The 21,911-nt window shown below is 37.9% G+C and overlaps 1 protein-coding gene across 2 annotated transcripts in view; it reads left to right on the top strand.

Moving 5' to 3' along the window:
• The window catches only part of FGF12 (fibroblast growth factor 12), a 575,717-nt gene that overhangs the window by 198,472 nt on the left and 355,334 nt on the right, over positions 1–21,911 (top strand). The window contains exon 1 of one of the 2 annotated variants that reach the window (XM_065875998.1): positions 16,150–16,240. The exons of the other annotated variant lie outside the window; for it this stretch is intronic. Coding sequence (XP_065732070.1) covers positions 16,150–16,240 — 91 coding nt within the window. Of the gene's footprint in view, positions 1–16,149; positions 16,241–21,911 lie in introns of those variants that run through there. 2 annotated transcript variants of the gene reach the window in all.

Here is a 21,911-nt window from a genome sequence, read left to right as displayed (position 1 = left end):
AAGGGGAAGAGCACGTGCAAAGATATACACATATGAAATAGCATGCCTCAAGGATATGAATGAAGTCAAGTTCATGGAGAGAGATGGAAGAAGGTAAATCATCAGTGGTCTTAAGACTGAGCTTAAATTGTTGACTTTATCTTCAATGCTATGAAAAGTTTCTGAAGAGCAAAATCCTCCAGCAATTTGAGTTTTAGGGGTGGTTATGTTGCCAGTGTGAAGGGTGACTTGAAGATAGTTGGACTGTCTTTCATAAGTGTGTTATAATAAGAAATGAAGTGATGAGGGCCTGAAAGAAGGAGGGCAGGAACAAAGAGGATGTGAGAGATGTTAAGGAAATAGTATCTGTAATAGAGGTGATGTAGCAAGAGGAGTCTCTGATGGCTCACAGGTTTTTGAATCTGGAAACTGTATAGATGATGCAGTCATATGGAGCTCAACAGGTTTCGGGGGAAAGACATATATCCAGCCATAGATTTGTTGTTTTGGAAGGACTTGTGAAATATTTAAGTGGAACCTTCCGGGAAAGCTTGGAAATATGTAATTAAACCTATGGAGGGATCTGATTAGCAGACACAAATCCAGGAGTCATCAACAGCCTAAGAAATTTAACATGTAAGAAGATGCTCAGGAAAAGTAACGAGAGCAAAAAGATTAGAGGCTGCAAACCTGAGAAACAGTAATACTTGTAGGAGATGAACAGAAAGACAACCATGAGGCTAAATAGGGAAGTAAAGGAAAAACCAAGAGGAAAATTGTGTCTTTGAAGACATGGAGGAAGGGTTTCATGAAATAGAGAGTGATAAATAATTTTAATTAAAAAAATTTAATAAAAATAATTTTAAAAATTAAAAAAATATTTAATATATATAATTACTGTGTTAGGTAGAATTAGGACAGAATGTGTCCCTTGAATCCTAGTTTATGTTGATTTTATAAGGAAAACTTCAGTGGGGTAGTGTGGGCAAAAGGCAGCATTTAAGAGGTTAAGGGAGAATAAAAAGTGGTAAAGTGGAGCCAGTACATGTAGACTCCTTTTAAGGATATTTGTATGTTTATGGGAGGAAGGAAAGAAAGGATAGAAAGAGAATGCCCAGCTAGGAGGTGGGGTTGGAAAATTCTACATGAGGTTCTTGTCTGGTACATGGCAGTAGCATTCTTGGCCTTAAGCTGTGTTCTGCACAGGCACAAAGATATGCATATTTGTATATTTGTGAATGTATTTGTGTGTATAACAAGTACCTTAAAGGAAGCTAAAATATTCATTTTCCAAAGTACCACATTTCCATCAAACCTTCAGTATGACTCTAATCAATGGCTCCATTTGGCACTTTATCTCTTCCTTCCCCTGCCCCAACCATAGATCCATAACCACTTATATTAGGACAGTTAAATTTCACCATTATGAGAGTTAACCCGAGCCAGAAGCTAAGACAGTCTCCCATGCCTGTTCTGAAAGTTGACACTAATAAAACCTCATAGCTTACTATAAAATCAATACTTATTTTATTGTTGTCCTGTCTTTAAATGAATGGCTGCCTCCTGCTTTTGGAAAGCAGACGATATGCAGGGAGAAAATTCAATTTCCTGGGAAGGGAAAAAATACCCTGAAATCATTTCTATGCATTTATAATATAAAATAACTTTGATTCTTACATTATTCTTATATTTTCAAACCCAGAAGCAGTTAGCGTAGTACTTTGTAAAGAATATTGCCCTGGGAGGCAGTGTCCTGAGTTAAGAGGTGCAGCTCTGTCACTGGGAGCCAAGTGACTTTAGGGGAAATCACTCTTCCCTTTTTTGTCTTCTTTTCTGTTAAAGGATGGGGATAGATATCGCCTATCTTGGTTTGACTTATGTTAAAATTTTATTCCCTTAAATCCTGAATGAAGTCAGTCCACAAATACATTTCCTTTTCCTGTCTTTCGGAAGACTTCTGTTCTTGACAAATGTCACTATATTGGAGTGTGTTTATCCATCCTTTACCTTCCTCCTAGGCAACTGGAATTGCTCCTCTCCGCTTTGCTCTGACAATCATTTTCACAGGTTTCTATCCTTATCAACCTTATTTGTATAGCTATAGATGAAAAGGTCTGCATTTATTCAAAACAACTTGTTAAAGTGCTACTAGAAGAGAATGGAAAATGTCCAATGGTAGCAGCAAATCCCGATGTATTATTTATTTGAAGATTGGGGTCTGGCTGGGGAGGTTGGAGGACAGGCATAGATGTCGTATTTATTAACCTCACCTCAGCAGGTTTGATCAGAAAGTAATGTAAAAGTAACAACAGTATACCATGCGTGTTTTTGAGTCTGGTACAATAAGATATACCTATGGTGAACATGGGACAGAACTGGGGGTAAATATAAGGTCTGAATTCTGGTTGCTGGGTTTTTCAGAAGCAGGATTTATTCTTAATGGAGGCAGTACCAATTAAGTGTGGCTAGAAAGTAAGGTGGTAACATTTATTAAGCATTGGGCATTCAATATTTAAGTGAGAGATATCTCCTTCATTTCACCTCAAGTTTCTTAATCTATATGAAGCTTTTTCTAACAGCTTACTTCCCACCCTCAAAGATAGAATGAACCACTCACTTCCTTGTGCCTTCACTAAAATCTGCAGTACTACCAGTGTGGCAAAGCTGTGTTTTACTTCTGGTTTAAACACCTCTCTTCTTTTGCTAGCTTTTTAGGGTAAGAAGTTAGTTTTAGTTTCTAAATAATTGTGGGGAGGGTGCATAAATGAGTGAATGGGTTAAAAGATATCTTGAAACTTTACTCCCTTTTTCCAATGACACTGACCTTGTTTTGAACTCCTATCTCAATTTTTTTAAAATTTTAATTTAATATAGTTTAATTTAATTTCAATGCCATCTTCTTTACCTATTCATTCATTGCTGGACTTTTAGGTTGTTTCCATATCCTGGATGTTATAAATAATGCTGCCAACGAACATAGGGATGCATGTATCTTTTCAAATTGGTGTTTTCATGCTCTTTGGATAATTACCCAGAAGCGAGGTTTCACTTTTCTTTACATACTCTCCAACATTTATTTCTCGTCTTTTCAAAGATAGCCATTCTAACAGGTGTGAGATGATACCTCATTGTGGTTTTGACTTGCATTTCCCTAATAATTAGTGATGTTGAACATCTTTTCATGTGCCTTTTGGCCATTTGTACATCTTCTTTGGAAAAATGTCTGTTCAGCTCCTCTGCCCATTTTTAAATTGGGTTGTTTGTTTCTTTGTTGTTGAGTTGTATGAGCTCTATATAGTTTAGATATTAATCCTTTATTGGATATGTGATTTGCAAATACCTTCTCCCATTTGGTAGGTTGCCTTTTCATTTTGATTATAGTTTCCTTTGCTGTGCAAAGCTTTTTCGTTTGATATAATCCCATTTGTTTATTTCTGCTTTTGTTTCCATTGGCTTTGGAGTCAGATCCACAAAAACATCATTAAGGCCACAATGCCAGTGAAGTTATCACCTGTGTTTTCTTCTAGGAATATTATAGTTTTATATTCAGGTCTTATATTCAAGTCTTCAATCCATTTTGAGTTAATTTTTGGGTATGGTATAAGATAGTGGTGTAGTTTCATTCTATTGCATATGGCTCTCCAGTTTTCCCAATGTCATTTATTGAAGAGGCTGTCCTTTCTCCATTGTATGTTCTTTTCTCCTTTGTTATAAATTAATTGTTCATGTACTTGTGGATATATTTCAGAGCTCTCAATTCTATTCTGTTGATCTGTGTGTCTGTCTTTATGTACCATTCTGTTTTGATTACTATAGCTTTGTAGTATGGTTTGAAATCAGGGAGCCTGATACCTCCAGCTTTGTTCTTCTTTCTCAAGATTGTTTGGCTATTTTGGTTGTTTGTAGTTTCATACATATTTTAGAATTATTTTTTCTAGTTCTGTGAAATATGTCATTAGAATTTTGATAAGGATTTCATTGAATCTGTAGATTGTTTTGGGTAGTGTGGACATTGTAACAATATTAAATCTTCCAATCCATGAGCACAGAATAGCTTTCCATTTATTTGCATCATCTTCAGTTTCTTTCATCAGTGTGTCTTATAGTTTCCAGTGCACAAATCTTTTACCTCCTTGGTTAAATTTATTCCTAGGTATTTTATTCTTTTTGATGATTGTAAATGAGATTGTTTTCTTAATTTCTGATTGTTTGTTATCAATGTATAGAAATGCCACAATATTTTGTATATGGATTTTATATTCTGCAACTTTACTGAATTAATTTATTAGTTCTAATGCCCTTGGTGAAGTCCTTAGGGTTTTCTCTATATAGTATCATGTCATTTGCAAATAATGGCAGTTTTACTTCTTCCCTTCCAATTTGGATCTGTTTTATTTCTTTTTCTTGCCCAACTTCTGTGACTAGGGCTTCTGATACTACGTTAAATAAAAGTGGCAAGAATGGGCATCCTTGTCCTGATCTTCGAGGAAAATCTTTCAGCTTTTCACTGTTGAGTATGATGTTAGCTGTGGGTTTGTCATATATGGCCTTCTTATTGTTGAGGTACATGCCTCAACATATACCCACTTTGTTGAGAGCTGTTATCATAAATGGATGATGAATTTTGTCAAGTGCTTTTTCTCCATCTATTGAAGTGACTGTATGATTTTTTTCTTCATTTTATGAATGTGGTATATCACATTGGTTGATTTGTGGATGTTGAATCATTCTTGCATCCCCAAAATAAATCCAGTTGATCACGATGTATGATCCTTTTAATGTATTGTTGGAATTCTGTTTGGTAATATTTCACTGAGGATTTTTGCTTCTATGTTCAAGAAGGATATTGGCCTTTAATTATTTTTGTGTGTGTGGTGTCCTTGTCTGGTTTTGGTATCGGGATAATGATGGCTTTGTAAAATGTGTTTGGAAGACTTCTCTCATCTTCAATTTTTTTGGAAGAGTTTGAGAAGGATAGGTGTTAAATCTTCTTTGACTATTTTATAGAATTCACCAGTGAAGCCATCTATCTGGCCTTGGGCTTTTGTTTGTTGGGAGATTTTTGATTACTCTTTTAATCCCTTGATTAGTAATTGATCTATTTGATTTTCTGTTTCTTCATGATTCAGTGTTAGAAGATTGTATGTTTCTAGGAATTTATCCATTTCTTCTTGGTTGTCCAATTTGTTGGTGTATAACAGTTAGTAGTAGTGCCTTATGATCCTTTGCATTTCTGTGGTATCAGTTGTAACTTCTCTTTCATTTCTGATTTTATTTATTTGAGCCTGATCTCTTTTTTTCTTGATTAGTCAAGCTAAAGCTTGTTGATTTTATCTTTTCAAAGAACCAGTTAGTTTCATTGACCTTTCTTCCTGCCTTCCTTCCTTCCTTTCCTTCTTTTTTGTCTCTAGTTCATTGACTTTCACTCTGATCTTTATTATTTCCCTACTGCTACTGATCTTGTGCTTTGTTTGTCCTCTTTTTCAAGTTACTTTAGGTGTAAAGTTAGATTGTTTATTTGTGATTTTTCTTGTTTCTTGAGGTAGGCCTGTATTGCTATGAACTTTCCTCTTAGAACCACTTTTGCTGCGTATGAAAGATTTGGGTATGTTTTATTTTTGTTTTCATTTGTCTCTAGGTACTTTTTGGTTTCTCCTTTGATTTCTTTGATGACCCATTGGTTTCTGTGTAGCATGTTGTTTACTCTCCACATAATTGTGTTTTTTCCCTGTTATTGATCTCTAGTTTAATATCATTGTGTTCCTAGAAGGTGCTTGATAGGATTTCAGTCTTCTTGAATTTATTGAGACTTGTTTCATGACCTAATATGAAAAGTAGGCTGTTAGATTTCCTCACTATTATTGTATTGTTTTCAGTTTCTTCTTTTAATTTTATTAATGTCTGCTTTCTATATTTTGGTGCTCCTATAGTGGGTGCATCTATATTTATAAATGTTATATTATCTTGTTGTATTGACCCCGTATATCATTATGCAATGTCCTTCTTTGTCTTTTTTTACAGTCTTTGTTCTAAAGTCTATTTTGTCTGATATGAGTATAGCTACTCCAGTTTTCTTTTCATTTCCATTTGCATGGAATATCTCTTTCCACCCCTTCACTTTCAGTTTGTGTGTGCCCTTACTTCTATAGGGAGTCTCTTATAGGCAACATACAGATAGGTCTTGTTTATCCATTCAGCCACTGTCTGTCTTTTGATTGATGAATTAATCCATTAACATTTAAAGTTATTATTGATAAGTGTGTACTGATAGCCATTTTGTTAATTGTTTTCTGGCTGTTTTTGTAGTTCCTTTCCTCTTCTCTTCCCTTGTGTTTTGGTGGTTTCCTGCAGTGTTATGTTGAGATTTCTTTCTCATTTTCTTTTGTGTATTTACTATAAGTTTTTTCCTTGTTGTTACTGTTAGGCTTACATATACTGTCCTTTGTAAACAGCAGTCTGTGTTAAGTTGGTAGCAACTTAAATTTGAACACATTTCAAAGCTTTATCTTTTAATTCACTGCCCTCACTCCCATTTTATACTTTTGAGGACGCATTTTGTATCTTTTTATTTTATGCAACCCTTAACTAATTTTTATATTTTTAGTTAATTCTACTACTTTTGTCTTTTAACCTTCATGCCTGCTTTATACATCACTGATCCACTATCTTTATTACATATTTACCTTTTCCAGTGAGATTTTTATTTTCATATTATTAATTATCAAATATTAATTAGCATAATTTCTTTTCAGATTAAAGAAGTTCCTTTATCATTTCTTATAGGGCTGGTTTAGTGGTGATGAACTCCTTTAGTTTTGCATATCTGGGAAACTCTTAATTCCTTCAATTCTGAATATTAATCTTTTGGGGTAGAGAATTCTTGGTTTGAAGTTTTTTTCCTTTCAGCATTTTGAATATGTTATACTGCTTCCTTCTGGCCTGTAAAGTTTCTGCTGAAAAATCTCCTGATAGCCTTATGGGGCTTCCCTTGTACATAACAAATTTTTCTCTTGCTGCTTTTAAGGATTCTCTCTTTATTCTTAACTTTTACCCTTTTAATTATAATGTCTCTTGGAGTGTGTCTCTTTGGGTTCATCTTAATGAAACTCTCTGGGCTTCCTGGACCTAGCTTTCTGTTTCCTTCCCCAGATGAAGAAAGTTTTCAGCCATTATATCTTCAAATAAATTTTCTGGGCCTTTTTATCTCTCTTCTCCTTCTGGGACCCATATAATGTGAATGTTATTCTGCTTGATGATGTCACGAAGGTCCCTGAAGGTATTTTTACTTTTTAAAATTCTTTTTCATTTTTCTCTCTCTCTAGGTGAGTTCTATTGCTTTGTCTTCCAGCATGCTTATTTGTTCTTCTACCTCATCCAATCAGCTATTGGACCCACTAGTGTATTTTTCTGTTCAATTATAACTTCTGTTTGGTACTTTCTTATATTTTGTTGAAGTTCTCACTGTGTTTATCCAGTATTCTCCTGAGTTTGGTGGGCATTTTTATGACCATTACTTTGAATTCTATCAGTTAGATTGCTTATCTTCATTTAGTTCTTTCTCTGAAGTTTTGTCTTATTCTTTCAATACAATAGGAACATATTCCTCTGTCTCCTCATTTTGCCTAGTTCTCTGTGCTTACCTCTTCCATGTATCAGGTAAGTCAGCTACCTCTCACATTCTTGAAGGTGTGGCCTTATGTAGGAGATGTCCTGTAGAGCTCAGAAGCACAATCCTGCCTGGCCACCAGAGTCATATTCTCAAGGGGTGTCTCCTACATGAGCTGCATCAGCCCTCCTATCCTGGCAGGGCCATGGCTGCTGCTGCAGTGCACTGGTGGGAGGGGCTGACCTAGTCACCCAAGCTTTTGAAGAGAAATTTGGCAAGAGCTAACAAAACTACCTGTATACTTACTTTTTGACTCAGCGTTCTCATTTCTAGGATCTATCCTGAAGATACATTTCCAGCAATATGAAAATACTACACAAGTTATTTATCGCAGTATTAATTGCAATTGCAAAATATTGAAAATAACCTAAATGCCACTACATAGCAGAGTGTGTGCTATTTTGTGCAAAAGAAACCTATGGAAGATAAATCAGAAATTAAAAAGAGACCAGTTACCTATAAGGGGTTGTTGGAAAAGGAGGGGAAGGAAGGGGAAATGGGAATAGGACAGGAGGATGAGAGTGTAAAACTTATTGGAGTATACTTTTTTGTAGCTTTCACTCTTAGAACCATACAAAAACATACCATGTTTTACATATTCAAATAATAATAAAGTAATTAAATAATTAAAATCAACCAATATGGAAGATAAATAATAACAAAGGAACCTAACTGGATTACAAATGAATAACTAAACCACACTGAAGAGAATGGAGAAGAAAAGAAAAATCTATCAAAAACAAAGTCGATAATAATATTTTGACTGTATAAGGCTAAAGACAAAAACAAATGTGCATCAATACTGTACTCTAGTAATAAATCTGTTTCTCACAAGAGTGTTGGTTAGGAATTCTGTAACTACTTTAAGTACATACTAGGATTGAATGAATAAGTGAATATATTATAAATAAAAAAATATTTTTCACTGTTGGAAAAAGAAGTTACAAATAAGGAAAGGGCAAAGACTAAAATGGAAATTGTGATGTTGGATTGGAATCATAGGTATTAACCATCTATAGCTATATCTATACTTATCATGTATAGATATCTATCTATTATTTATTTATGTATGGATATATCTACACATAGATATTTCTACATATAGATATCTGTATAGGGAGAAATATATATTTATCAACAGAAATAAATATGATGGATGTGTATGTGTGGGTTTGTATATATGCATATATTTCATAGCTTTCTCCACTGAGAGAACCTAGGATCAATGACACCCCAGTAACAATGGGCACACTAGCACCCCGATCTGAGTTCCTAAATACTATTTTCCAATAAAATGTATTAGACTCATTTGAGAATGAGTTGATTCCAGAGCTAGGGCTGGAAAATAAAAGGTAAACTTGGAATATCTTGTGATGCTAGAAAATTAAGGAACTGCTCATAAAAAAAAACACCAGAGCCAACCAAAAGGATCTCCTGAAGGCTAAAGTTGAAACAATTTGAAACACAAAATAAATGATAGTATTGGATTATAATGCATAGAATAAACATTCCTGAGGCCATACTGATACAAATAAATACTTGAATAAATAAATAAGTGGGGGAGAATTTACAGCTCTTGCAGAAGAATTCCCATTACAATAGAAATAATTAGGAAAATACAAAGTTACTATTAGGGAAACAGCACAATAATAATTACTGCAAGCAAGTTCCACCAATGGATGCTAACATCAGTGGATGAAAGTTGAAGGAGAAACAGGATATTAGCATAGCCTTAGAGTTTTTTCTTCAAGATATTTATCAACCATAAATGAAAGTAAAATATAACTTGACAGTACAGAAACCTAGCAGACACTACCTTAACCAAGTGATTGATGTTAATAACACTAGTTGACATCATGTAGCTCTTGATAAGATCCTACCGAAAAGGATACATCACTTCTGTGGCATTCTTGCTGAAAATGAATAACTGTCGACTAATCATTAGAAAGCATCAGACAAGCCCAAATTGAAAGACATTCCACAAAATATTTGATCAATATTTATCAGAAGTTTCAAAGTCCTGAAAGACAAGAAGAGACTGGGGGACTGCCATACACTGAAGGATACTAAGGACACACAACTAAGTGCAGGGTGGATCCTAGTTGGATCCTGGAATAGGAAAAGGGCATTGGGGGAAAAAAACTGGTAAAAATTCAATAAAGTTTGTAGTTTATTTGATAGCATGGTTCCAGTATAAATTTTCTGGTTTTGATAACTATACACTGGTTATGTGAGTTGTTAATAGTAAGAGAAGTTGGGTGAAGAGTATATATGAACTCTATTTTTTGCAACTTGTCTGTAAGTCTCAATTTATTTCAAAATAAAAAGTTTAGAGAAGAATAAATAGAAGAACAACAAATAAAAAAGGAACAAGAGGAATAAGATAACAATAAAAAAAACCTCATGCATTGCTTTTCTGAAAATAGTTTAAAGTGATTTTAACTTATTTGGACCATATATGTCATTAATAAATAAGTTTGCTGCCAGTGACTGTTTTTATCACATCTGATAAGATTGATTTTCTTGCTTTCTTTGTCTGTTGAGGCTGCTATAACAAAAAGTGCCTTAGATTAGGTGGCCTAAACAACCAACATTTGTTTCTCACAGTTCTAGAGTCTGGGAAGTCCAAGATCAAGGCACTAGCAGATCCAGTGTCTGGTGAGGGCTTGCTTCCTGGCTCATAGATGGCCATCTTCTCCCTGTGACTTCACATGGTGAAAGGGGAGAGAGAGCTCTCTGGGGTCTCTTTTATAAGGGCACCAATCCCATTCATGAGGGTGAAGCTTCCCGAAGATGCCATTTCCCAATACCTTAGGGGTTAGAATTTGAATATATGAATTTTAGGGAGATATAAACATTCAGTCTCTGATAGTAGCCTATAAAAATTGGATTTGAGGGTATTTCTAAAGACATGAGATACAGACCTGGTTTTTATCCTGGCAGTCGGTGGACTAGACAAATAACATAGAACAAAGATACTGTGTTAGCTATTAGACTGGTTTTCATCTTTCAGTTTATATGTTGGTTTGGTTTCTTTGTGAAATAAAGTTGCTTTCCTTTTGATAGACATTTTGACATTAATGTACTCATTAAAAGTTTTCGGGCCTGGCAATACTCTTGAGTATGCTATTACTGATTCAATATAGGCTTCCAAACAGATACATACATTAATGCCAACAGTCAACAGATTCCTATGTTTAATAAGAACAGAAATAAATTGCCACTTAAAAATCTCAGAACTTCCTCATACAATTATTAATTTATACCATCTGTGAGTAAATAACTATAAAATGAAAACTTTAGATACTAAGAATTTAAATAAGTTCACCTATCATTATGTACCAGATTTCCCAATCCCTCTCAGAAAGTGATAAATGATTTCATTTTGAAATTACACTGGCGAGTCACTTGCTAGAGTTGGTCCAAGGTCAATAGGAAAACAGAAAGAATACCTAACTTATGAAATTTTAATTAGAGACAGATAATTTAAAATTTGGTCATTATATATCTTCAATTTAAAATTTAAAAATATAATTGCCAGTAAAAATTTCATTTTGGCTTATGGAATAACACACAGAAAGCAGAAAATTTCCAAGTTTTGATTAAACTAAAATATGCTCTTTTCCTACCATCCGTTGTGCACCTGGCTATTACTATTTGCTTGTTTTGTCTTGCTTTTGGATGTTATGGTACTTGTAAAAATGCAGTCTCCTTATGTTCTGCCCAAGATACTTAAGGAAGACTACATATCTACATACCTGACTGTGAAGCTGGATGTCACCTTAGGAGTTGTTTTAACAAGCATGTACATGAAAGTCTGATAAGGGCAAAAATCTTTATTTTTTTAAAACTAACTCTAAGTAATACAATTCAGTTGATCAATTCCCCTTTATACCTACTTCAATCAAATATCCATAATTTATAGTAAGAAAATATTTTGAATTTAAATGTTATGTGCTCACTTTGGTGTAATCTGAACTCATCTGAGAGTTCAATAACAAAAAATATCTGTAAATGTGATCCCCCAGTTTGTTTTCCAAGTACTATGATGATCCACTTTCTTTGCGATGAATATACCTGGCCATAAGAATCACTGTGACAGCTGCTTAAACAAGACAGCAGGACATTTAAGTATTATTTGTGACAGAGTTGGCTTTCCTGCCCTGTTTTCTAAGAATTTATAGTTCTCAAAAAAAAAAAAAAGAATTTATAGTTCTGTTAAGGAGACAGAACTATAATCAAATAAAAGAGCCACTATGTTAGACCATTAACGTGCACCTAGAACCCAGGGCAGTTGATAAGAGCACCCTATCTTGTGTAGATAATTAAAATCTTCAAAGCTCTTTCACATGTTTCACCTCATTGAATCCTTGCAACAGTCTTGCCAGGTAGGCAGAAAGGCTTGTTGTGAATATGAGAATTGATGCTCTAGAAGTCATGTGTGTTTTAAATCACATGTGGATTTGCTTGCTCTGCCCAAGTGCCTTGATAGGGGCCTCATCCTATTCCTTTGCTACGTTTCAAGGAATAGCTTTTCTCTCAAAGTACAAAACAGCTCTAGGCATTGGGTTCCAGAGCAGGAGAGCTCTACCGGAAAGCTTTCTGTCTCTGCTGCAGAAGGAAAGACTATTTTTAGATGTTTTCCTTTTGCTAATTATCTCCCTCTCCGTGGGGAATTTCTATGGGTAGAATCCCCAGATGAGCCAAGTTTCTCACTAATTCCTGCAGAGACCAGAAAGACAAAGGCCATGGCCCAGCTTGCCCTGGAGCCTCAGAACCTCTCCAGTGATGACAGTGTGGTGGCTTTAGCAAGTTCTTCAAGGACTGTGGAGCCCACAGAGCTTTGGTGATCACACTGAACAAGGGGACTAAGGGGCGACTGGAAGGAAGGTCTGCACATATCTTCTTGAGTCGTGGAACCACCCCAAATGACCTTGCCTGAAATGGACGCTGGCATTCATGGGAAGGTGGGAGTGATGGAAAACCCTACAGGTTGAGGACTAAGGAATAATAATTGCTAACACTATTATAGCACTTATTTTCTATCAAGTTTCTTTTTTTTAAACACTCAACAAGGGGTATAGAAGGTAGATGTTATTAACTCTTAAGAGATAGGGAAACTGAGGCACAAAGAGGTTAAGTGATTTGTTCAAGGTCACACAGCTAGTAGGAATTATCACTGTGGCTGCCTGTTGTTGGTGTCTGTGCTTTTAACTACTTGCTGTATTGCTGTGTCCTCTAAGGACCATTCTTGCCCTGAAATTCCTGATAGGGTGGAGTCCGATCCCAATGCCAGCATTCTTTGTATGTATCACTCATAAGACTTCTTCCAAAAGGTCAATGATGGCCTCTGAGAAGGAAGGAAGGAAGGAAGGAAGGGAGAGGAGAGCGGAGGGGAGGGAAGGGGAGGAGGGGAAGGGAGGGGAGGGGAGGGGAAGGGAAAGGAAAGGAAAGGAAAGGAAAGGAAGGGGAGTGGAGGGGAAGGGAAAGGAAAGGAAAGGAAGGGGAGGGAGGGAGGGAGGAAGAAAAGAAAAGAAAAAAGAAAAAGAGAAAGGCAAAGGATGATGGAAAAAAAAAAAAAAATCGAGATCTTTGGACCCAAAGGGAAGCTCCCTAGTCATCTTTGGGGCCAGTTGGCAGAGACAGAGCCTAACAGAATATCGCATCAAAGTTAAATACTGCCTATGTTTTCCTCTAAGAGTTTGACAGTGTCTGGCCTTACATTTAGGTCTTTAATCCATTTTGAGCTTATTTTTGTGTATGGTGTTAGCGAGTGTTCTAATTTCATACTTTTATATGTGCCTGTCCAGTTTTCCCAGCACCACTTATTGAAGAGGCTGTCTTTTCTCCACTGTGTATTCTTGCCTCCTTTATCAAAGATAAGGTGACCATATGTGCGTGGGTTTATCTCTGGGCTTTCTATCCTGTTCCATTGATCTATATTTCTGTTTTTGTGCCAGTACCATACTGCCTTGATTACTGTAGCTTTGTAATATAGTCTGAAGTCAGGGAGCCTGATTCCTCCAGCTCCATTTTTTGTTCTCAAGATTGCTTTGGCTATTCGGGGTCTTTTGTGTTTCCATACAAATTGTGAAATTTTTTGTTCTAATTCTGTGAAAAATGCCAGTGGTAGTTTGATAGGGATTGTGTTAAATCTGTAGATTGCTTTGGGTAGTAGAGTCACACTCTATGACATAAATCACAGCAAGATCCTTTTTGACCCACCTCCTAGAGAAATGGAAATAAAAACAAAAATAAACAAATGTTACTTAATGAAACTTAAAAGCTTTTGTACAGCAAAGGAAACCATAAACAAGACCAAAAGACAACCCTCAGAATGGGAGAAAATATTTGCAAATGAAGCAACTGACAAAGGATTAATCTCCAAAATTTACAAGCAGCTCAATATCAAAACAAACAACCCAATCCAAAAATGGACAGAAGACCTAAATAGACATTTCTCTAAAGAAGATATACAGATTGCCAACAAACACATGAAAGAATGCTCAACATCATTAATCATCAGAGAAATGCAAATCAAAACTACAATGAGATATCATCTCACACTAGTCAGAATGGCCATCATGAAAAAATCTAGAAATAATAAATGCTGGAGAGGGTGTGGAGAAAAGGGAACACTCTTGCACTGCTGGTGGGAGTGTGAATAGGTACAGCCACTATGGAGAACAGTATGGAGGTTCCTTAAAAAACTAAAAATAGAACTACCATACGACCCAGCAATCCCACTACTGGGCATATACCCTGAGAAAACCATAATTCAAAAAGAGTCATGTACCAAAATGTTCATTGCAGCTCTATTTACAATAGCCAGGATATGGAAGCAACCTAAGTGTCCATCAACAGATGAATGGATAAAGAAGATGTGGCACATATATACAATGGAATATTACTCAGCCATATAAAGAAACGAAATTGAGTTATTTGTAGTGAGGTGGATTGACCTAGAGTCTGTCATACAGAGTGAAGTAAGTCAGAAGGAGAAAAAGAAATACTGTATGCTAACACATATACATGGAATCTAAGAATAAGAAAAAAAAAAGTTCATGAAGAACCTAGGGGCAAGATGGGAATAAAGACAGAGACCTACTAGAGAATGGACTTGAGGATATGGGGAGGGGGAAGGGTAAGCTGTGACAAAATGAGAGTGGCATGGACATATATACAGTACCAAATGTAAAATCGATAGCTAGTGGGAAGCAGCTGCATAGCTTGGGGAGATCAGCTCGGTGCTTTGTGACCACCTAGAGGGGTGGGATAGGGAGGGTGGGAGGGAGGGAGACGCAAGAGGGAAGAGATATGGGAACATATGTATATGTATAACTGATTCACCTTGTTATAAAGCAGAAACTAATACACCATTGTAAAGCAATTATACTCCAATAAAGATGTTAAAAAAAAAGTTAAATACCGCTGTTGTTTTAAGAGTTCCCGCCTCATCTGTCTCCTGTAACTCTGGCCGTCCCTTCTGGCCTGCCTTACTCCACCTGCACCTGCCTTCCCGTGGCACTTGTGCTAAGCTTTTCCAGGAGTCTGGGAGGCACGGGGACAAACAAGCAGCTGCCAGTTCTCTATTCTGCACCCTCTTCCCCGCCCTGATTTACGGAGAGAGAAAGTGACGCCCAGGGTGGTATGTAACTTACCCAAGGTCACAGAGCCCGGATCAGAATATCCAGGTGTCCAGACCCCCACCTCAGCGCCCGGCCCATGCCTAGAGACCCCTTCGCTCTCCGCGCCTGAATCCAAGAGCTTTCTTTATTTCACATCCCCGCCTCCCCAGCCCCACCCCCCAGTTCCCCGGAGTCGCTTCTGACGCTCGGCAGCCTCCAGGGTCCAGCCCTTCCTGCGGGCGCTTCCTTTCTGCCGGATTCCCACGCCGGAGTCGCCCTTGGCCCGCGCGCAGCCCGCGGGAGCGCTGCCTTCCGGCCCGGGAGCTCCTTTCTGCGCCCCGCAGCCCCGCACGGCGGGGGCACAGAGGCGGGCGGGCGGCCGGGGCTCACCGCCCGACGCGGAGGACAGAAACTGAGGGGGTGTCCCGAGCCCCCAGGCCAGAAGGCCAGGGACCCCGGGGACACCGCTTTCTTCCCTCCCTGCGCCCGCACCTGGAAAGGGGCAGCAACCCACGGTGACGTCCTCCGCGCAGCCGGTGCGCTCACCCTCCAGCCCGCAGCCCCGCCGCCTCCTTCGGGAAGTCCCAAAGTGTCACGGTCGAGCCCGCTGGGGTGTGGCCGCGCCTCCCGCTCCCCCAGGGGCTGTCCCCAGCCGGGCGGCCGTTCCTACTCCCTGCCCGGCCCCGGCCCCGGCCCCGCGTCCGCTGTGCTCCTGCCCTGGCCCCGGCTCCAGCCCCGCCAAGGTGCGAACCGCTCTCCGCCCGGGACGCACGGACCATGGATTCGGGATCCGGCTTCCCAAGACAGGCCGCCTTTTGGTTGGACAATTAGCGGAGGTGGGCGGGGGGTTGACCATCCCCACACACGCGCTTCTCCATGAAGATTCTTGAGCTTTCTTTGAAGAAAGGAGTGCATATGCTGCAGTGTCTCTGTGGAAGGAGCCTGAGGTCCAGCAACAGCCTAAGTGGTGAGAAAATGTTCCTTCCTTAGCCCTAAACCTGCAGATGCCCCCCCCTTCCCTCCTCCTCATCCCCTCTCTGCCCCCCCTCTCCCCCCCCCCCCCCCCCCCCCCCCCCGCCCTTAATCAGCGCTGTAAGTGATGGAAGGAAGGCGTTTCCTTACTGGGGCAAGATAATGGCCCCGTCGCCGGTTCTGTCTTTGGATTTTTTTTTTTTTTTCTCTCTTAAATCCCTGAAGTCATCCGTATTTTATAGAACGCTTTCGCTGTCGCCTAGCGCCTGAGCTGGAACCCGCGGGTCTCTTTCCGAGGGGTGCTTACAGTGACCTGCTTTCGCACTTCCTCGCGGCTGTCTCCTTGTGACCTGCGAGGGCGGCGTGCGACTTGGAGTTGCTCAAAGTCTTCTCTTGAGAAGTTGCTCGTGCGTTCGACAGGAGAGGGGACTTTTAAACAGGTGGCTGGCCAGGCAGGTATCTTTTATTTTTCTTGCTTTGTCTGGAAAGTAGACATCTGGTCATCGTCAGTCAGTGCCGTTTGCCCTGGAGATCAAGAAATTTCTGAACTGATGCTGAAACAGAAGAGTCCCAATTAGGCCTGGGTTTAACCGACTAGGTCCCTCAGGAAAAGCTCAGGGAGGGAAAGAAAGAAAATCAGACCCTTTTAATGACCTGCGATATTGAGAAAAACGATTACAAATTTTAATTCAAAAAAGAAGTACAACCAAGTAAGTGTGATACTTCTCTGCTGAAGCCTTGAGGATGAGGTGAACTGTTTCACCACACTTTCCATTGTCCATCTCTCTTTCTTCAGGTGTAAGTTCTCTTTAAGGTGGTTTTGTCCAGTAATCTTGCAAGTGCTAATCCAGTTTTTGTGTCTTTGGGTTTCTGTTTACAAAATGGGGGTGGGGTGTGAGGAGAGAGGAAAGGCACCCTTATTATGTCTAAACAAATGTCTCTTTGTAAAATAATTTTTTGGTACATAAATTCCAAATAACTGTAATGTTCAAAAATTTAACAATATTATAATAGGCTTCAGGTTTATAACTTCATATGTTATTCTGGGGGATCTGATTCATTTGGTTAAGTACCTATTTTCAGTCTGTGCGGGAGCTATGAAGATTATATTTGGAAAGATTAGAATATATATAGATTTCATTCATCCTTTCTAAAACTTTGACTTTCTGCTTACTTACCGCTCTAAATGAAAAATAAAACCATTGTAAAAGAACTAATTAGTTAATTTAACTACATGTGAAATATGAGAATATACACTTTTGAAATGAAATTAGCAATGAGATCTCATATTTCTACTTTTGTTCAGTTCAGATTATTTAGACATTATCTTTTGCCAGCATATTTGTAAGGGCTGAAATATATCAAATAACTATATTCTAAACTAACATGCTTGATGTTGAAGTTTTATGTTTTGAAAATACATATTTCAGGAAGCCAGCAGAGATGTATGTTAATATTATTTGTTTTTCCTTGTCTACATTAAGTAAAACATGAATAGATTATAACTTGGATATATGTTTCCTAGATGTGAAAAATTTGAAAGTATGTATGGTGTGTGATAACGACCTCTTGTAAAAATAGATAACATGTTAATTTACATACAGAGTCAGTCTCTCAAATATTAACAGATCCAAACAGAAGTGGTAATATGTGTGAGGGAGAAGCATAGGTTGTTGCAAAGTCATGGGACTTAGAATCAGAAGACCTAGCTATAAAGCAGTCTCAATAAAATTGCTAACAATCTTTCAAACTCAGTATTTTCATCTGAAAAAAAAGTGGAACTAATGATAGCTCTAGGCTGTTCCCTGTTTCTTACTGGATCCTAGATTTAACATGTGATCCTATGAAAACTGTTGCGCTTTATATACGCATTGTTATTTAGTGGGGTGGTTGGTTATTTTAGGGAACTATCACTCTAGGGGAATTCTTGTAAAATGGTATAGTCACAAGTTGTGAAGATGAAGGTTCCTTTTGAGTGGGTTTTTATGTCATAAGCCTAATATTCTTCACTATTTGAGTAGTGCTTCAATGGCTAAAACGAATAAGAATCATAAAATATACAAAATGATCATCACTTCCTTTTAGCTTTCATTTTCAAAAGGATTTTTGTTGTTTTATGTAACATTTTCAGTGTTAATGTCAGAAAATTCAAAAAGTTAGTGCTTACTATTAGTTCATTTGTCTTGCAATACTTAACAAAAGCAATTTGCTAAGTGCCTACTATATGCAAATGTGTAGGCATTACTACTCTTCACTTAGTATTTTGGGTTCTCCTCTTGGGCATTTTGCAGGATAGCATTCTCGAATTCCCTTGAACTTACATATGGCCATGACTTGCATTAACAAACGAAACATGAGCAGAAGTGACATGCCTCACTTCCATGTGGAAGGTTTAATAGCCAGAGCACACTTCACCTTCTGCTGTGACCTTCTGATGATGTTCAAGGTAGTGGTTACTCCATCTGTCTGTGTCCCTGAGTATCTGTAGTAATAGGGCTTTACTATGTGACCCATGATGAGCATTTAGCACAAATGAAAAGTTAAAACTTCTTTTTGTGAGTAACAGATTTTTAAGGTTATTTGTTATCTAGCCTATCCTGATTGATATAGTAAGGCAGTACAGTTTAACATAATAAAATTTAATGGAAGATTATTGGGCTCTGTTTAAGGTTCTTTCTAGTCAAACACTTTAATTTCTCTATGATATCATCTGTAGTATATAATGAATTGACGTATTGGTTTCCTTTCCTAATCTTTGAATAATTAGTTTAGCATACCAAAGTATGCGTTTTTGTCATCAAGTAAGTTAGTGCCTGTCCTGAAACTAGTGGGTACATTGCTTCTTAAATGGTATTTATCATTCCCCCAAAGATACAATGAAGCTCCACTGATATTTGAGATTATTCTTTCAAAGTGGTAGTTTAACTGAAAGACCCTTAAGGACTCAGGTGCTCCTTTCTACTTACCTTGCAATGTAGAAACTACATTTTGATACCCCCAAGTTCCTGGAAAGAAAGAGCTAGCTATATTACCTGAAAAACAGTGCAAATGTGGCAACTCTCATCTCTGCTGCAGTTTTGCCAGACAAAAGAAAACGCAAATAAAATTGTTTTTCTCTCAGCTTATAAACTAAGAGCTGTGTGCCTGTGAAGAAAACCAGGGCAGTAGTTTATGGTGAAGGGATTGGGCTGAATGCTCCATCTGGGTCATGGACCAGCAATCCATTTGCTTGGCTCTGGGTTAAGTAAAGCAAAAGAGAGGAGGGAAGGCAGACTTTTCCAGAAGCCTAGGGTATGTTTGTCATGCCAAATAGCCCTCCACAGCTGGCACCCCTCCCTTCTTCCTGTCTTTATCCATCTTAGGATAGAAAGTTAAAGAAACATGTCTCTGGCTTCAGGGGTTGCCATTTTTCAATTTAGCAAACACTCTTTGTGGACCGATTGTTGCTAGGCTCTGTGTTAGGCACAGGAGGCCCAGCAGGGAGAGGTATGGACAAGCAAGAGGTACCATACTAGGCAGGATATGATACATGCCAAAAGTCGAGTACCTGGGAGCCTCCATTTATTTCAGTTTAACAATCTCTTACCTGAGTTAATGGTCTATGGTAAGAATCATCTCAAAAAAGGGATAATTAATTCTGCCTGGAATTTGTGTTTATCTCCCTGAGCTTGAAAAAGCATTTAGGAATTCAAAAGGTAGTGCTGGGTGAGGCAGATGGGGGCTCTCATGAAAAGGAATAGTATCTCTGTCTATTTTACCAGAAGAATGTGTTTGAATAAGACATAGATATAAAAAAGCAATGTTTTACAAAGAATTAGCCTACAACTCATTAAAGCCTACCCAGCATTGCTCGTACTCAGATATCCTGCCTAGTTATCTGTTATACCTCTCCTCTGCCCCTCCTTCAACCTAAGTCCATTTGTTCACAGCCAGATATAACACATCAGCTTCTAAGAAGGGTGCAAGTTTTATTCTCTGGTATTGGAGTCAGAAAGAGACATCCAGGGAGTACTTTTAGATCTGTTCTCTCAATTTCCATGGAATATCTTGAAACAATGAAGCTTTCCTTTGTACAATTTAGTGTATGAAATTGCTACCTTTATGCTGTGTTATTTTCATGGCACAATGTTATGAATGCCATGTCCGAATATTATTTCTAATGCCAGTGAGTGTTGCAGGGTATTTGCATTTCCTAGGGTGAATATCAGAAAGATACTGTGAATCTGCCAAGACAATCTCTCTTGCTGAAATGATCTTTCTTGTTTATACATAAGCTTCTAGTACCGTCCTACCCTCTCCACTCATTACTGTTTATAGAAACGATAGCATTGCAGTTGGTGTCACTGATTGCCCACGTTGCTGCTTCAATGAAGCCAGCTGGGATTCGATTGCATGGTCTTTAAATAAAACTTAGTGGCACAAAATGAATCTCTTTTTTTGAGGGGAGGGGGGTTGTTGCTAGCTGGATCATGCTCTAAGGCACTAATTATTTGCTTAACTTGGAGGAACTTGAGAATCAGTGAATCACCATGTTGGCTCAGTGTCTGACCTTGGCACTGAGGAACTTGTGGGTATAGATAGGCATAGATAAAGTCTTTATGAAGCCATTCTCAAAATGACAGTGATGAACCACTTACCCCCAGTCCATTTTAGCACTCTGTAAGTAGCTCACGGACTGGGGATAGTGAATGTGCCTGTGGTTCCAGCCACCCAAAGACCGGAGCCAGATTAATTGAGAACAGGAATTCCAGGCAGTAATGTTCTGTGCCAGCCTGGTACAAGGGGATGGCCTGGAAATGGTGAGAAACAGAGTGAAAGATTGGTGGTGCATTTTCTTAAACTGCCACAGTATGGAAAGTAAAGAATATCTGTCACTACTTTTGGCCCTTGGCTTCCAAACTTCACAACAAGTTAGGCAGGATAACATTTTTCTTTATAGTTATATAATACAGATTAGGGGACCAAGCCTTATCCAGGTGAAGATTCATATGTCTATGTAAGTTTATTTTCTCCTGAAAAATTTTAAATTTATAAATGTATCTATATCTATTTAAAATATCTGTGCACTTATGCAAGTGTGTGTGTGTATGTGTGTATCTCTGTGTCTTTGGTTAAATGTGTTCAAAATTGTTAATGGCAGTTACCTTTAGGGAGTTTGATGGCAGAGACTTACTTTCTGCTTAACATATTTCTATATTATTTGAATTTTAATGAAAATGTGTTCCCTTTTTAATTTAAAAAACTAGTGGTATATATTTTAGATTATGCAGTTTTCTGTTCATAGCAGGAAACTTTGAAAATGTAAAATCTCTGTAGAATAAGAAAATCACTTATAAAACCATAACCTCAATATAATCCCTTTTATTCTTGGTGTGTGAGTTTTAAAAACAAAAGTTATCACATGAAAGTTACATGCTTTGTTTCTTTTCCTATGCGCTTAAACAGTTATTCTAAATATGGAAAGAGATACTCATTGAAATATTTGGAAAATACTTTTTTCTAAGAGGAATTACAAGAAGCTGTTAATAGTGCTTAGTAGGAGAGAGATACTTTTGGGACAGTGGAAAAGGAGGGTTCTTTTTAGCTTTGTGCATTTCTACATTGTTTCTAATGATTTGTACATATTGACTTTATATATATAAAGCAGGATATAGCTGGGTGTGAAA

The sequence above is a fragment of the Phocoena phocoena genome, chromosome 4, assembly GCF_963924675.1.
Source record: "Phocoena phocoena chromosome 4, mPhoPho1.1, whole genome shotgun sequence".
NCBI classification, from domain to species: Eukaryota; Metazoa; Chordata; class Mammalia; order Artiodactyla; family Phocoenidae; genus Phocoena; species Phocoena phocoena.
This window is presented reverse-complemented; position numbering and strand designations above follow the sequence as displayed.